Here is a 17,250-nt window from a genome sequence, read left to right as displayed (position 1 = left end):
TCATTGTGTTGTTTGACTCGGCGTCAACTCACAATGTGATTAACTCCAAGCTCGTGAAGAGGCTGAAATTAAAGACAAGTCCCTCTGACTATGCGTATACAGTCAGGATGGCAGATGGAAGTTCAACTGAAGTATGGGACCAAAGGGTTACCCAGTTGGAGCTTCGGATTCAGGACTATGCTGAGAAGACCGATGCATTACTTTGAAGTCATACAGCCCCTTTCTGTGTGGAAGGTTGTCTTGTGCTCATCACCCACTTTCACTCTGATCTACTGGTATCCTGACCTGAAATCTATCGTACTGAAGAGCTGAACACCCTTGAGTTCATTGAACATGTGATCAATCTTGCTGATTGGAAACCTGCTTTTTATAGTGGTCTTATTAATATCTCTGTAATCAATGCACATGCGGTACTGCCCATCTTTATTTTTCACCAGAAGCACAGGCAAGGCAAAAGGAGAACTATTATGAGAAATGAAGTTCTTCTCAAGCAACTCATATACCTGCTCCATGGTTGTACAAGTCTTTAGGTGTGTAGTGTTTTAGGCACATTAGTGCAAGCTTTGGAATATTTTTTTTGGAAATTTTAAGGTGTGAGCTTCTAAAAAATTATAAAAAGGGGGAAAGGGGAGAGAAAATATTCACGTCACGTATAGGAAGGGATTAGAGGGGACTGAGACTCAGGAGGGAGGGCTGAGAATGAAAGGGGGCTGAGTCTTGAGAGATGCATGGGCAAACTGAGGGCTGAGAGGAAAAGGGGGTGAGAAGGGCGAGAGAGGGATGAGAGGGAGGGCTGAGAATGAAGGGGGGCCGAGGCTTAGAGAACTGATAGATGGGAAAAGGGGATGAGAAGAGCTGAGACAGGGCTGAGCGTAGGCTGAGAGAGGACAAGGGGTTGAGAGAGGGATGAGGAACTTAGAAGCTCAGAGAGGCAAGGGACTGACAAGAGTTGTGAGAGAAGCAAGGCCCCAGAGCTCCAATAGACTTGAGAGCAGAAGGAATGCTAGGGCCTGGCACAAAAGTCGCTTGTGTTTGGGTGAGTTTAGGAAAACACACACCCTGAAAAAAGAAACCAGAAAAGGGACAAAAACAAGTTTGTAGTAGGAGCGCAGCTAACAATCTACAAGTTCAAAAAAGCCCTCAACAATTCAAATGGCTCCTATCCATTCGTTGTGTGCTTCGCTTCAACCATGACATGCTCTGCTACTTTCTCCTGCTCCACCTTAGAGAGACGAAATGGAGCCTTTTGATGGGCTTGCTGCCAGGGTCTGGGCAACATCTCTCTTTGGAGGTAACGGATGAGGCATATCAGTACATTCTGAAAGTAATCGCTGCATGTCAACATCCTTCACCTGAGGGGTATTCCCTATTTGAGATTTGGTCACATGCAATGCATGTATGGTAATCTCTTTCTTGAGTTTCGTGCCAGGTGCCTTGCTGAAGTCAGCTGCATTTGGGGGGTTGTCACACCCTGCAACACCACTGCTTTGCCTTTGTGTGCAAAATGGAGAGTGATGGCATTCAGATCAAACACCAAACTCCCCAAGAGATTTCATACATCGCAGAACATGTCAATGGGACCCATATCCAAGGCAAAGAGATCTCCTGCATAATCATAGTCATGAGACAGTCGGATCCGTGCATCCTAAACATAGCCTGCTAATCATGCGTTGTCCATTGGCAACCTCAAGGCTTCAACTCATGGTCAATCTCTCTGGCTGCAAGCCTAGCTTTCTGCAGGGTGTTGGTGTTCTTGAAACTGCTTGTTGTTCTGATGTCCACTAGCATATGAACAATCCTGCCACATTGAGCTGAATCTTGGTGTATATTGGGCATGCTTTCCATGCAGTGTAGAACCGCATGGGTCAAAAAGGAAACTTGGAGCTATCTCCAACTCCAGCTTTTGGTGTTTGCCTTGCATCATTTGCTCTATGTCTCCTTGTGGGTCACACGAAGGATGTTAGAAGTGTGAAGATCTACACTTTTCGAAAATGCAAATGTGTGCAATGCATGCAGAATTTGAATGCCGATTGGCCCTCCAATGGGGAAGAGCGCCCTCGTGAGAGTACTTGTTTCTTTTTCGACCTACATGCAAGGTGGGAGAGAGATGACGGATGAATGCAATGTGGTAGAAAGAATGCTACGTGAGATTCACAATGAAAGGGTGATACCCTTTCATTAATGTCCCTTGAGATCACTCAAGTTCCATCTTCCCATTTACACCTACCCTTAGCCTATGACCCATGCACCTACCATTCAATGCACTCTAATGCACCCTTTCCCTTTCCTATTGCCCCTAGGACCTAGACACGTGTGTGCACATCTTTATTACTAATCATTGGCCAATGTTACATAGTTTTGGCGGTACTATTTACACCGCTTGATCGATCATAAATACAAACATATAACCGCACCATCAAATTGGCGCTTAACAATAATAAAGTTCTAATGACTATTAATTAACTAAATAATCATTTCTCTTGTCATGACACTCCCTCCTGCTTGAATGAGCAGAAGTCCTCTTCTGGATTATTGCTTGTCTCTTCCTCTTATGTGTACTTTCTCTTGTTACTTCTGCCATTGCATCGCCTCTTTGTAATCTGCGAGTATCTGTGGAAAATCTGTAAAGAACTCTTCTTCCATCCATTGTGCATCACTAGCTGGCTGGTTTTTAAACTTCAGTAAATACATATATCTCTTCTTTCCACGAGTACTCTTCTCTTTATGGTACACGATCTGTTCCGGAGTAAGAACTTCAGTCCCATCTTCAAGTTCAGGTTCTTCTTGCTGCTGAGTATCCAAAAACGCAGAAGTATCGCCAGGGTATCTCTTCAAATTGCTCACATGAAAGATGTTCTTCATACGCCAGTGGGCTGGTAACTTCAGCTCATACGCTCTGGATCCTTCTTCTGGATATAAAGCTGCTGAAATCTGAAATGGACCATAAAACTTCGGTGCTAGCTTGACATGTTTGGTACTTCCTCTCACTGACTTGATTCTTCTTTTATTAATCTTCAATAAAACCCAATCATCCTCCTTGTAATAAACTTCTTTTCTTTTTTTATTGGCTGCCTTGGATTGTTGAACCTGGGCCTTCTTAATATGTTCTTTTACCTGCTCAATAACCTGTGACATATCCTCAGCAAACTGGTCAGCAGCAAAAATTCGCTCCCCCAAGTGTGTTATTGGAGTGGGTAAACATTGCCCATAGATGATTTCAAATGGGGCTTTCTTGGTGGAAGTATGTACAGTGTTATTATAAGCAAACTCTAACATGGGTAAGAACTCTGGCCACTTTCTAGGTTGGTCATGGACATAAGCTCGAAGTAAAGTAATTATGGTTTGATTGGCATTCTCACTCTGTCCATCTCCTTGAGGATGGAAGGCTGTAGTAAATTTCAGTTTGGTTCCGAGATTCTCTAATAGAGCTGTCCAAAAGTTGCTAATGAAACGGCCATCATTATCGGATACAATGGATTTTGGTAACCCATGTAACCTGAAGATTTCCCTAATGAATAACCTTGCTGTTTCAGGAGCAGACAACTCTTTTTTACAGGGAATAAAATGAGCTTGTTTACTCAGCCTATCTATAACAGTGAAAATCTGCTCAAACTGACCAACCTTGGGGAAACCAGACACAAAATCCATTGTAATGTGTTCCCACCTTTCCGAAGGAATAGGCAAAGGCTGCAAAAGACCAGCAGTCTTACTTGTGTCAGATTTAATGCGCTGACATACGTCACATTGTTGAACAAAGGTCGAAACTTCTTTGCGAAGTTTAGGCCAATGGAAGTATCTCTCAATATTGTCAATGGTTCCTCTAATACCTCTATGTCCAGAATATGGACTCGCATGTAACTCACTCATGACTAGATACCGAAATGTTTTGGGTACACATATGGCACGTCCCAAAAATAAGTATCCATCCACAATGGAATAAGCCTCTAAATCCCCAACCTCATTACACTGAATCTTCCCATAAATGTCAGCGAAGTCCTCATCTAAAGGATAAGCTTCAACCATTGCTCCTAATGATTTCTCCTTAATCACAGAAACGTGATTAACTTGGGGCCGTCTACTCAAAGCATCAGCTACTAAATTCTCCTTTCCTGGCTGATATTCGATATTTGGTTGCCCAAAGGATTGAATATATTCAGCCCATTTGATTTGCCTTGAAGAGACAATGGGTTGAGAAAACAAGTGCTTGATTTTTTGATGGTCAGTCTTAATCTTGAAAGCAGAACCATATAAGTAATGCTTCCATAACTTTAGAGCATGAATGACTGCCAATAACTCCTTCTCATACGTGATATATTTCAATTCAGCCCCTTGAAGTTTTCTACTCTCATAAGCAATGGGATGCCCTCCTTGCATCAACACTGCCCCAATCGAGGTACCACTTGCATCCGTACATACAACAAAGAACTCTTTGTCCATGTCCGGAAGTGTTAACACTGGTGCAGTCACTAATGTTCTCTTAAGCTCCTCAAAAGCTACTGGTGAACCTCTCCCCACTCATACAAGGAATGCTTCTTCAACAAATCTGTTAGTGGGGAAGCAAGACGTGCAAAATTCTTAATGAATCTGTGATAATAACTACACATCCCTAGGAAGGATCTCAGCTCATGTATGTTTTTGGGTATTGGCCATTCAATTATGGCCTTGACCTTTTTAGGGTCAACCCGAATTCCCTCGGCAGACACAATGTGTCCCAAATACTCTATTTCTGTCTTGAAGAACTCACTCTTCTTGATATTTAGGAACAATCGATCCTTCCTTAGGAGCTCCATCACCTTAGCAAGGTGATCCTTATGCTCTTCCTCATTCTGGCTGAACACTAAAATGTCATCAAAAAAGACTATGACAAATTTTCCCAAGTAGGGTCGCAAAACCCTTCTCATCAGCCTACTAAAAGTGGCTGGAGCATTAGTTAGGCCAAAAGGCATGACCAAAAACTCATAATGTCCAGTGAGAGTGCGAAAAGCAGTCTTATGTTCATGCCCAGCTTTCATACGAAGTTGATGATAACCAGATTTCAAATCCAATTTGCTAAAAACTTTAGCACCTTTAAGCATATCCAATAAATCATCCACTCTTGGAATCGGATACCGGTTCTTAATCGTAAGTTTATTCAAAGCACGGTAATCTATACACATACGATATGATTCATCCTTCTTCTTGACCAATAATACAGGTGCTCCAAATGGAGAACTGCTTGGTCGAATTTGTTTTTCTACCTCCTCCATTTCTATCCTGTTCATCCTATATGGGGCTCTACATGGAGGGGAAACTCCTGGCTCTAAGTCTATGGCATGATCATCTTCTCTCTCCATGGGCAATTCGAATGAGTCATCTCTTGAAAATCGATCCTCATAAGCTCTAAGGAACTCATTTCTCTTCCGATCTTCTTTTGAGATATGAAGATCTTGTGAATCCCGTATATACACAAGATTACAATCTACCCCTCTTTTTACCAATCTTTTGGCTTGGGTAGGAGTAATCAATGGAATTGTATACACGTCCCGATCCCCTACGATCCTTATGTACAAAGCAACAATGATGAGTATGAGGATGAATAGCAGGGTTAAAATCATACCGCCATGGTTTACCTAGTATCATGTCAACGTCTTGTAAAGGGGCTACTAGAAAATCCCTTGATCTCTATATTTTTGTATACGAAAAGGAATATTTCGTACTATGGATGTGTCTTCTTCATTGTGTCCCCTAAAAGCTCCTGAAAGCGACATGTTTTTTATAGGTTCTGGTTTAAGATGGAGTAATTTTGCCAATCTATCACTTACTAAGTCATAATTACATCCATCATCTAGGAGAACCACTATTCTCTGTCCATTCACGAATCCATACACCTTAAAAAGATCATGAGGCCCAAAGGTATTGGCTGAATGGACAGCATTCACTATTGGCTCAATAGTCACAGTAGATTTCGAGGGTGACAAGGTAGAAGCCTCACCCTCCTGCTTGGATGCCTTGGCTTTTCCTTTTACTGAATTCGTCTTGGCAATCTTAGCCAAGAGAACGGGACACTTATGCCATACGTGCCCTGGCTTATGTTTCTTACAACCGAAACATTTTCCTTCCTTCATCAACTTCCTCTTCTCTTCGTCAGTCATAGAAGGAAATGGCACCCATCCAGGACGTGATTGGCTATTCACATTCCTTACAAGAGCTTTACCCTTCCCTTTATTATTCTTAAACCGGTTTGGTTTCCTAAAAGTGGGTATATTATTGGTCTTAGATGATGACCCATACTCCTTATTGAAGGGTTTACGAGGATTCAACTTTCTCTCGGCTATTTCAGCCAGCTTAGTGAGGTCCTTAAGCGTGGTGGGGTTAAACATTTCAACCTCGTACCTTACTTTTGGGCTTAAAGCTGCTAAATACTTCTTTCTCCTATCTTCCTCACTCTTTTCGGGTAACTCTAGAGAGAGTTTCCAAAATCTGGCTGTAAAATCTGCATTACTCTCATTATCGAACTGCCTAAACCTCTCCCAACGAAAGGTTAGGTTCTCTTCATGCCTCGGTGGCATGAAAGTGGTTTTTAGTTGCTCCACAAATTTAGCCCATTCATGAATAGGCTCTTTTCCTGTTTGTGACAAGGACCACCACATTAGAGCATCCTTCTGCAGATGCAATGTGGCAAGAGCAAGCTTCTCTTGCTCGGTCTTGACTTGATGGGCAAAGTATAGCTCAAAATGACGAATCCAATTGAGGATTTTGTCAGCCTCCCTTGCCCCATCATATTTGGGGAACTCAATTCTCTCTCGCGGTTGGAATTTGGACCTCTTAGAAGGGTTACTCAACTCTTCATCCCCGAAGTTTAAAGTCCTCTTAGTCCCTAATCTTGTCATAATGGACTGCTCAATCATATTGCTAAGCTGGAAAACCAGCTTATCAACAGGAGTCTCCTCTCTTCCTCTTGCACTTGGATTAGAATCCATGTGTATTGGGTTTTGAGTTAAAGGCGTGAACTCATCACCTTGTTCTTGGCTGGTCTTATTTCTTCTTTCATTACGAAAGGAGAACTCCCTATCAGTAGGTTCTTGAAGGAGAGACTGCTGTAAATCTATTTGTGGGTTATCATACTCAAGATGTGTATAACTCTCACCTGATCCATCCTCTTCAAGAGGGGGTGAAGGTGTTCTTTCTCTCTCTCCTTGGGGTAATGGAGGAAAAGGAATAAGTTCATTGTTATATGTCCCTTCCCCTTCCATTCTTTCCTTTTATTAATACAAGAGAGAAAATGTATTGCTGTAATTTCAAAAAAGAAGGTTTATTTTACAGCAAACTTCAAGTGTTGTAGAGGTGGTGGTACTTATCCGACTCCCGCTTCGTTTGTGTTGAGAAGACACTTAAAATGACATCCTTTCCCTTCTCTTTCAAGCTTTTCTTCTTGTATTTCTGCTGTAAACTGGTATGCTCCGTTTGGGCTACTTGTTTTGAGCGGATTGGAGCTCTAGATACCGTTATAGGGGTTACTTGATGGGTGGATCACTCCCTTAAAATCTTATTCCGATCCGACTTCCGGTTGGGTAGAACGGGAATCCCTTTTTCTCACGGTTTAAGGGTACATTCACATGGGTGGGGGGGGGGGGGCAAAAAGAGAACACCCCGTTCGCCGTTCGCCGTTGAAGGCCAAAATTTTTCAGAAAAAAACCCTTGTCTCAGAACCTCGAGATCGGTCGATCGTGATCCTTTTCCGCCAACCTCTCTTGCGACTTCCGTCGTTCACAACTGTCGCCCTTTTCTCGTCCCGCTCGTGGATCGTCGCCGCTCTGATACCAAATGTGAAGATCTACACTTTTCGAAAATGCAAATGTGTGCAATGCATGCAGAATTTGAATGCCGATTGGCCCTCCAATGGGGAAGAGCGCCCTCGTGAGAGTACTTGTTTCTTTTTCGACCTACATGCAAGGTGGGAGAGAGATGACGGATGAATGCAATGTGGTAGAAAGAATGCTACGTGAGATTCACAATGAAAGGGTGATACCCTTTCATTAATGTCCCTTGAGATCACTCAAGTTCCATCTTCCCATTTACACCTACCCTTAGCCTATGACCCATGCACCTACCATTCAATGCACTCTAATGCACCCTTTCCCTTTCCTATTGCCCCTAGGACCTAGACACGTGTGTGCACATCTTTATTACTAATCATTGGCCAATGTTACATAGTTTTGGCGGTACTATTTACACCGCTTGATCGATCATAAATACAAACATATAACCGCACCTTCAAATTGGCGCCTAACAATAATAAAGTTCTAATGACTATTAATTAACTAAATAATCATTTCTCTTGTCATGACAAGAAGCATCCACCAACTCCTCCTCCTCATCAGACAACTCTATATCATGCTAAGTGTGGCGGTCCTAGCATTTCTCATGTACATTGTAGTCTTTTGAAGACTGGCTTAAGGTTTAGGAACTGATGTTGCTTCTAAGGATTGGACAAAGTAGGCATGAATGTTTTAAAGGATTGGATGAAGTAGGCATGAAAGTTGGCATGAATGCAAGCATGAACCTACGTGGGTAAGAATTGGGTATGGATGCAAGCATGAATGTACGCATTATTTCTGATACATCCAAATGGTCCGGCATCCATTCCTCACCACACCTAAAGCATAAGTTTTCCCTCTTCTTGTCTTCCACGATGGCTGTATTATGCTGGTTATTATCTGATTTTTCTGCTACAGCATCAGACTTTTCTCCTGGTTTCGCATGTGGAGGCCTATAAGGCTTCACATAGGGCACTTTGCTGCTAGATATTGTCTGGTGCCTGAGAAATGGGGCTGCTGCAGCCTTCTTGTCATGCTACCCAAGCATTTTGGGCTTCCTCTCAGCCTTGAGTGCATTCGTATGTGTGCTGCCCACAGTTTGCTTGTACCTGTTAACATAGCTCAGCTCAAATACCTCCGCAAGCTTGATAGCTCGCTTAATGGGCTGGGGCTCATGAGCACTCACATAGGATGCCAGGGGAGGGTGCAATCCTTGAATGAAATGCCGCAACTTTCCCTTCCCTGATATGCCATGCACAGAGAGGGAAAGTCTCCAAAACTACTGCAAATACTATGAGACCGAGTGAATCTGTGACAATGCATAAAATTATCCAAGTATTCCTCCAAGATAAGCATGGACACAAAAGTGGTGACCATCAAGCCCTTAAATTGTTCCCATGTGGTGGGTATGTGCGTGGAGTTTCGCATATAGTGCCACCAAGTGTGAGCATGGTCCTGCAGATGCATACTAGCAAAATGTTTGGGATAGAAGCGGAAATAATCTTCTAGGTTCATGATCCACTCCTCCAGCTCATTTGGTGTACGAATGTTTCCCTCTTCCCCTAAATTTGTGCACTATCAGCTTATCTTTGACATCCTTCGAAATATAATTTTTGTTTCGGTCACCCCCAAATCCACAGGCATTGTGTTATAGAAAGGAGTCGCTTGCTGAAAACAATTTTATTCTTGGATCTAATATCTATATATGAGATTGTTTAGCTGTGCATCTGTATGTACTCCCAACTCCTATGCAGCATAATAAATGTCTCGGGATTGCACAACAAAAACTTCAAATGCCAACTCACTCCGTCTGCATGTATGTATAGAGAGTAAACACTTTAGATAAAGAGAGAGTACCATCACCTTTAGCAAACATCTGCTGAGATAGGGCATCAAAATCAGACACTGCTTGCTGTTCCTACTTCTATAGACTTCTCCTACATGAGATGTGCCTCAGTGTGCTCTTGGATAGTACAAAGCTCCTGCAGAGATGACTGCTTGGAGTGCCCACACAGGGGGCTTTATATAAGGCACTAGGCCCTCTGATCTCACCAAGGTAGGGCAGAACTCCTTGTACTATCTTGCCAAATGCAATTTGATGTAGACTTTGTGAACTTAAAGACTGAGACGAGGTTTGGAGTCCCACTGTTGGACTGCAGTGTGGACCCAGTGCCTCTCCATGCATGCTAACTAGTGTGGTAAAAGGCCCTATGGTGCTCATGGGAGCACTCAATGGATGTACACCAACGGGTCAGCCTAGAATATAAGGTGTCCATCTGCAGAGGTGCAGAGAGCCTCCCATCACTGCCAATGTAATCCCCATATTGGGATACATACTGCTCTGTCTAAAATGACTTGAAGGGATGAAGGTTAGGAGGACATCGACATCTTTCATAAAACCTTCGTGGTACAAGAAGGCATCCTGGGTCTGTTAATGATCCCCATATTGGGGTTACACAAGACCATTACAATTGCACTTCAAAGCCCTTTGACGAATGGCATCATCAAGAGACAAGGCCCTTGATAATTCCAAAGGGCAAGTGCAAGACTCAAAGATGCCACATCTTTTCAATATATTGAAATGTCTTGCAATGGGCAACATGAATATGCCATATCCATCTGTGCCCCATTTATTTTTATGCCAAACCATATACTTGGCCAAATATTGGCATCAAAATGTCCAAAATGGAAAAGTGCCCACCTTCGTCAAGGGGAGACTGGATGGGCAGTATTAGATGGATCTTCACCGCAGCACACCTCAGGTCTCCTTCGTCCCCTCTCATGGTTGCCATCCTGAAAGCATGGGCCAGCTTCAAGAGCACTCTTCGGAGGATTTCCCCTTCCTCTCGTGAAGAGATTGTTAGGCAACCGGTCATGTGGAATGACAATATATTGGATGATCTTGGCAGACCACTTGGTGCTTCACTCTACATGCATTGGTCGAGATGGGAGAGGGGACCTGCCTCATCTCTGGGATCATGGAAAGCTTTCCGGAGGCTTCCAGAGGAGACTAAATCTCAATTTACAGGACATCTCAGAAGGAGTGCAGGGAGGATCTTGCAGATTGAGGCGGCCCTTCCAGTGGATTGGGTAGACAAGGATTGCTCCACTTGGGCAGGTGCTTTTACGAGAGGGGGTGTTCCTCTTCAAGTTTTGGCCTTTTGAGATGTACATGGGGATGCCTTGGTTTTTGATGTGCATGATGGTGGCAGATTGTTCAAGTCCATAGAGGACATCTTGCTTGAGTCTGCCTTTCAGCCTATCAGGATTGTAGGTCTTTTGGTGTAGGGATCAGATTTAGAATGGTTCCTTGACCCAGACCCCCGGCTTCTCTCCACTGGATCTTGGAGACTTTGGCTCTACGGGGGAGTTCCCATTAGGTATTTGCAGTGGGACCCTGGAGAGTGGGAGTGGATTGATGCAGGGCATCGAGAGAAGAGCATCTCCTTCTTTCGCTACACGGTCAGCAATGCTAGGAGATTTCAGCTCAGTAGTAGAGGTTGGAGACCTTCCAGAGTTCCTCATTGGGAGGCATTTGATATCACTGCGCATTTGCAGAGGTGCTTCTAGAGGAGACTCTGGAAATTCCACAGGAATAGAAAGATCACTCTTTTCTTTTGGCTTTCTATCCATGGTGGGATTGTAGTGAACCTTTGGAGATCCAAATTCGGAGCCGACCCAAGATCACTCTTTTCTTTTGGCTTTCTATCCATGGTGGGATTGCAGTGAACCTTTGGAGATCCAGATTCGGAGCCGACCTTACTTGCCCTCGTTGCCTCTCTGCTTTGGAGACGATTCAGCATTGCTTATGGGATTGCAGACAGGTGAGGATGATTTGGATGGGGGTAGCCAGGATTTTCAGTCACTTTGTGCACTTCCCATTCTTTATGACATGGGGCTCAGTGGCTTGACCTTCTTTTATTGGGCCTTAGGTCTTTTATGAGAGACATGACTCTTCTCGGGCCATTTCGATTCAATGTCATCAGGTTGAGTCCTGTTCTTTGGATGTGGTACCACACCTTCCTTTTGCAGCTGTATATGCCTTTGTGGATACCTCTTGGGAGATACTGGCGAGCATAGCAGCCTGGCATATCTGGAGAGCCAGATGCACAGAAGCATTGGAGGGAACTCAAGTTCATTCCTCGCACACATTGGCTAGTATCTGGACAGACACCATACATACTTTGATGGCTGTATGGACGAGTATGCAGGGAGACTCCCGTGCAGCCTCAGCTAGGAGGGCTTCGTTCTTCAGGGAATGGAAGGATTCTCCTTTCTTCTCTGAGACTCTTACAGGGTTGAGGTGGCACTTTTAGCCTCAGCCTTGATTGTTTTCCACCTCATTTTGAGGGGTTTATTTATCTTTATGGTTTCATGATGTATTCCGCAGTGCCCACAACACCTTCCTTACCAATTGGCTATCATATTTTTGTACTTGAGGCACTGCTCTTCACACTTTGGGCAATTGGTATTTTTCTTGTGATTTCCTTTGAATAAGTTGCAATCATGACACACTCATGGATATCTATTGTTCTATATTCCATGTGGTAATATTTTAATGTGCAATAACATGTGATGAGGATACATCATTAAATTATAGAGGATTGTTAAACACAAGCTTTTGAAAACAATACCATGATGGAATAGCAAAACTCTCATTCAAAAAAAAAGAAATTATTCTTTCATAGAAATTCTGACAGTGAAGTGTTGCTCCAGCTAGCCTGCTTGAATGCTCATAATGAGTACACTTGCAAAATTCTTGGAGATATCGATATGTTTGTAAATTGGGGTCTCTCACTGTTGTAGTGTACCTATGGTTGCATAGCTGAGCGCATTGCCAATCGTAGACCATGTAGTTATTTGTTGTTGCTAGTCATACCATTGCTTGTATTGGAACAAGATTTGTCCTGCAAATTTAGTGAAGCGAATCCAAAGCAGTGGTTTGGATCAACATGCATGCAGGCCAAAAGCTTTGAGCAAAGAACCTGCACAAGCTTGGAGCGAGCCTTGCAAAGCAATGGCTTGCATCAACATGCATGCATTGCAAATTACGTGCTTGAAGCATAGAACCCACACAAAAGAGCTTGCACAAGTGTGGGCTGGAGAGCTTGCACAAGCATGGAGCGGAGAACTTGCAAAGTAATGACTTGGATTATTGTGCATGCAAAGTAAAAGCTCAGAGTACAGGACGTGCACAAGCATGGAGTGGAGGAGCTATCGCATTGTGGGGCTAGGCAATCACAAGCAAGCGCAACTTCTAAGGAAGAAGCTACATCAATAGTGTAGTGTGAGCAATTGTGGACCGTAAAAGAACAGTTATACTCTCATAGACAAATCACTTAAAGATATTTTGAAGAGGTTCAACATGTAGGGCTGTGCTATGGCAATTTCAAGTTGACAGGCTATGATGAATCGTCTTGTGTTGATGCAACTGTATATGGGCAGCTGGTGAGCAGCTTTATTTACTTTGACTACTTCAATGCCCGAAATTTTTATGCTGTGCACAAAGTGAGTCATGTTTATGTGTCAGTCTAGAAAGCTTCATGCTAGGACAGCAAAGAAGATTTTGAGGTACTTGAAAATAACAATGCATTGGAGATAAGTTATTTAAAATGTGATGCAATAGAGGTGCATGGTGTTACTGATGAAAATTTGGCAGGTTCATTGGATTTATAGGTAAATGTCTCACTTGGTTCAGGGCCTATTATCTGGTGCTGTAAAAAGCAGAATATGCTGTTGTACTGGCATCTAGTGAAGCTGTATATCAAGCAGCCAGCATGGTAGCATGTTAAGCCACATGGTTGAGCCATGTGATGCCATGTATGGATGCTATAGCTGTATATACATGGCAAAGGATCCTGTGTTTCATGCCAGGTTTTTGTGCAGTTTCACATTAGCAGAGAGGTGGCATTATAGGAAGTGGACATGTTAATTTGCACTACGAATCAGCTGGTTGCTGATATATTTACCAAACCCCTCACTGGAAGAAAGTTTGAGTAGTGCAGAGACATGCAAGGACTGCATAATATTAAATTAAATATTAAGGAAGAGTGATGGAAGTTAATTCTTAGCTTATGCCATCAGATGAGTTTGAATTTCAATAATTATTTTGAAGCTCTGACATAACGTAAACTGCAGCTTGTCTGTGCAAGGCACAAGTAAAATAAATCTGTCCTGCCCTGTAGCATTGCACATCTAGGGTTAGAAAAGCGCTAGACACGTGTGTGGTCTTCTCACACACTCTCATACATGCTATACCTCACATATTGTGAGAGTTCTCTAAAAAACAAGCTGTTGCCTCCCTTCTCTTGCATCTATCTGCTTCTGCTTCCCCTTCCCTCCAACAGAGTGATCTTGATGTTGGCTCATTAATGAATCTCAATATTTATGCTCATCGTATGTTTTTGGTTAGTATATCAAGTGCAGCCACATAATCATCAACTGGATTGCCAATTTGGTAGAAAGGTCATCCACTTCAGGGAATCAGTGTGTTTTTAAACGATGTAATATTGATACCTGAGTGCTCTGCTGTAAGGAGAAGCCTTTCTGCAAGGGATGCCGTAAGATGTATGTTCACTTGCCGATTTTCTGTATGGTATCTGCCGGTCATAAAATAGCTAAGCTGCCTCTTCAGTATTTGGAACTAGGCACTGAAAATTAAGGCTAACGCTTTCAATTGTAAAATTGTGGGTGTGCTCTTTGCCTGTGAAAAATTTCCCAACATGTTATATGCTTTCATTTAAAGTTTATCTCTTTGCTTTCTTGGGATAGCAGGCGTGCATTGGAGGGGTTATCTGGTGTCAAGTCTCTTTCAAAAGAAACTATTTGGAATGACAAAAAGTTTGGACCGACTTCCCATGACAATGATGAATTTGTTTCCCTTGATGACCTGGCTCCTATGGCAATGCAGCAGATTGAAGCTTTAGCTGTGGATGGTCTGAAAATCCAATCTGATGTGACAGAAGGGGATGCTCCATATGCTTTAAATGCTTTTTCAATGGAGGGTCAAGTGGGTAAGAGGGACATGCCAAGGGAAGGTACCATGGGAACACTGAAGGGTGTAACAGGGGTGCATTTGCTGAAAGGAGCAAAAGCTCCAGTTGAAACTTCTGGCGGTGGGAACGGGCTAATGGATATGGCCATTACGTTGGATGAATGGATGCTCCTGGATGCAGGATTATATGATGAGACAGAAACTAATAAGGATGCGTTGGCACTAATGGCTGCTCATCATGCTGTTCACCAGGATCTTGTTGTCCATGGTGGTGACAATGAAAAGATTTATGGGGGAAGGAAACAGCAGAACTCTAGAAATAAGGGAACACAATGGGGCTGCATGGGAAATACACTGACTATAGCAATGCTCGTGCAGCTTCGTGATCCCCTAAGAAATAATGAAGCAGTTGGTGCTCCTATGATGGCATTTGTTCAGGCAGAGCGCATGGTCATTCCTCCCAAACCAAAGGTAGGAAGGACAGTTTCCATGAAGGGGAATAGCGAGGATGAAGGACCTGACAGTGAAATAGAGCCACAATTTAAAATCACAGGAGTACACATGGCCGGTCTGAAGCCACCTCAGGATGGAAAGAAACCAGGCTGGGGAAATCAGAAGCAGCAACAGACAGGTTCGCGTTGGCTTATTGCCAATGGGATGTCAAAGGGTTCCAAAGGTCATCCATTGCTGAAATCAAAGCCTACCCTAACGTCAACTTCAGGAAAAGTAAAGGTCAAGCAAGGTGAAACACTTTGGAGCATTTCTGCCCGGGTGCATGGCAGTGGTAATAAATGGAAAGATTTGATGAAGCTAAATCCACATATCAGGAATCCAGATGTTATTTATGAAAATCAGACTTTACGAACTAAATAAAAGATACTGGCAAGAGGTCGGCATAAGGAATTGGTTTGCCTAGCTCTAGATAATTGAGAAGACCAAGGTTGTGTGATTATGCTGTGTAACGTTGGATATTCTTATGTATGCTTTACAAAAAATCGTCATTATCTGCAGGCTGTAAATGCAAGGTTATTTTAGTTGAATTGGCCTTGGTTTGTAACATTAGATATGTTGGTAAAGCTTATTGCTTGCTTGTTTTGTAACATTTGAAATGCAATCAAGCTTTTTCATGCTGTCTTTTTGGGACCAGCCTACTCTCTCTCTGAAATTCTACTGAATTCAGTTTGTCATTGAGTGCTAACAGCTTTAGAGCTTTTGGATACCTTTCCTGATCTTTGATATGGCATCTCATTGCACTTCCTGTGTTTCTAAGCACAGATGTCTAATGAGTGAGCTTTCTACATATTAGTGTGTGCCATCTTGTAATTTTGGTGAGTGGACATTATGTATATACTATTTTAAGTTTAAATAATTTTGCTCCCTTGAGCTCTCTCTCTCTCTCTTTCTTATGGCAATTAGGGCTTTAAATGTTTAGCTCAGTGTGGTGTTTTCCCCTTTTTGCAACAGCAATCCACTAGGCCTTGAGAAAGAACCTCCTTAATGAAGCTTAACGACCCATTCTCATTTCCTCCAATTGCCCTTTGTGTTGAGTTCTAGTGCATTGCTCCTATGAAAAGGTTTAAACCTTCATTTCAGTGTTAGATTATGTTTCACATTGTCTCATTTGTGTTGAGTTTGCCTTGTATACCATCGTTTTTTCATTCTGGTGGTTTGAAGATTTATGTGTTATGTAAATTGTAGGTGGCATGTCTTCTTTGGAGCTAATGGTTTATAAATTAGGAATCATCGCCATTGCATGGGATGTTCGGGTCTCTCGCCTTTCCCTTGGAAGCTCCCTTTGGTTTTATTCTTATGACAAATATTATCAAGGTTAGGCAACATCTTAATTGAAGACAAGTTGGCTCAATTGACGAGAACAGGAACCCAAGGGCATGTGTCATACAAAGGAATGGGTATCTTGATTGAATATTGCAAGTGGCACAATTTGCTACCTCTAGAGAAGAAATAATGTTGTGAACGACTAGTGTTTAAAGTAAAAATCCTGCATGGAGACCATTGAATGTCTCCAACATGCAACTATCTCAAGCACATGTTGTGAGAACTGAAAGGATAGCAAGTGCAACAACTTGTTACCGCTTGAAAAGAAATGATATTGCACTGTAATTGACTACTAAGTGTCGCAAGTGAAATTTCATGGAGATCTTGGGTTTACACATCCTCCTTTACTAGCCTATAGCTCCTACAAGTAATTTTTCACATGAAATAACCTCACTTCAAATGGTTTTCAATGTGGAACTCATTCCTTAATTGTACATTTTACATATTTCCATGTTATTCATTGTGAGCACATGATTTTTTAGGAGCTTGTTCTGCCTGGTGGTAATATAGGGGTATTGTTTGGTTGTATGTGAAGGGTGTCACTTATATGCGATAATCCTTAGTAGTAGCATTTATAACACGAGGTAACTAGGTTTAAAATCATGTCTCCAATTGTACATTTTA

General features: G+C 42.6%; 1 protein-coding gene across 3 annotated transcripts in view; it reads left to right on the top strand.

The window, feature by feature from the left end:
- LOC147884067 (protein PLASTID MOVEMENT IMPAIRED 1-RELATED 1-like) overlaps positions 1–15,925 on the top strand; it is a 30,618-nt gene extending 14,693 nt beyond the window's left edge. For 2 of the 3 annotated variants that reach the window (XM_087399004.1, XM_087399005.1), the window contains exon 4: positions 14,568–15,925. In XM_087399004.1, the coding sequence (XP_087255130.1) occupies positions 14,568–15,663 (1,096 nt within the window). In that variant the 3' untranslated portion in view covers positions 15,664–15,925. The remainder of the gene's footprint in view (positions 1–14,567) is intronic. The other variant, XM_087399006.1, reaches the window with a different exon arrangement.
- The last annotated feature ends 1,325 nt before the right edge of the window (positions 15,926–17,250 follow it).

The sequence above is a fragment of the Dipteris shenzhenensis genome, chromosome 27, assembly GCF_047967505.1.
Source record: "Dipteris shenzhenensis isolate YYH24624 ecotype China chromosome 27, Dip_SZ_1.0, whole genome shotgun sequence".
Lineage (NCBI taxonomy): Eukaryota > Viridiplantae > Streptophyta > Polypodiopsida > Gleicheniales > Dipteridaceae > Dipteris > Dipteris shenzhenensis.
Note: the sequence above shows the minus strand (reverse complement) of the source record. Positions and strands in the feature narration are given on the sequence as shown.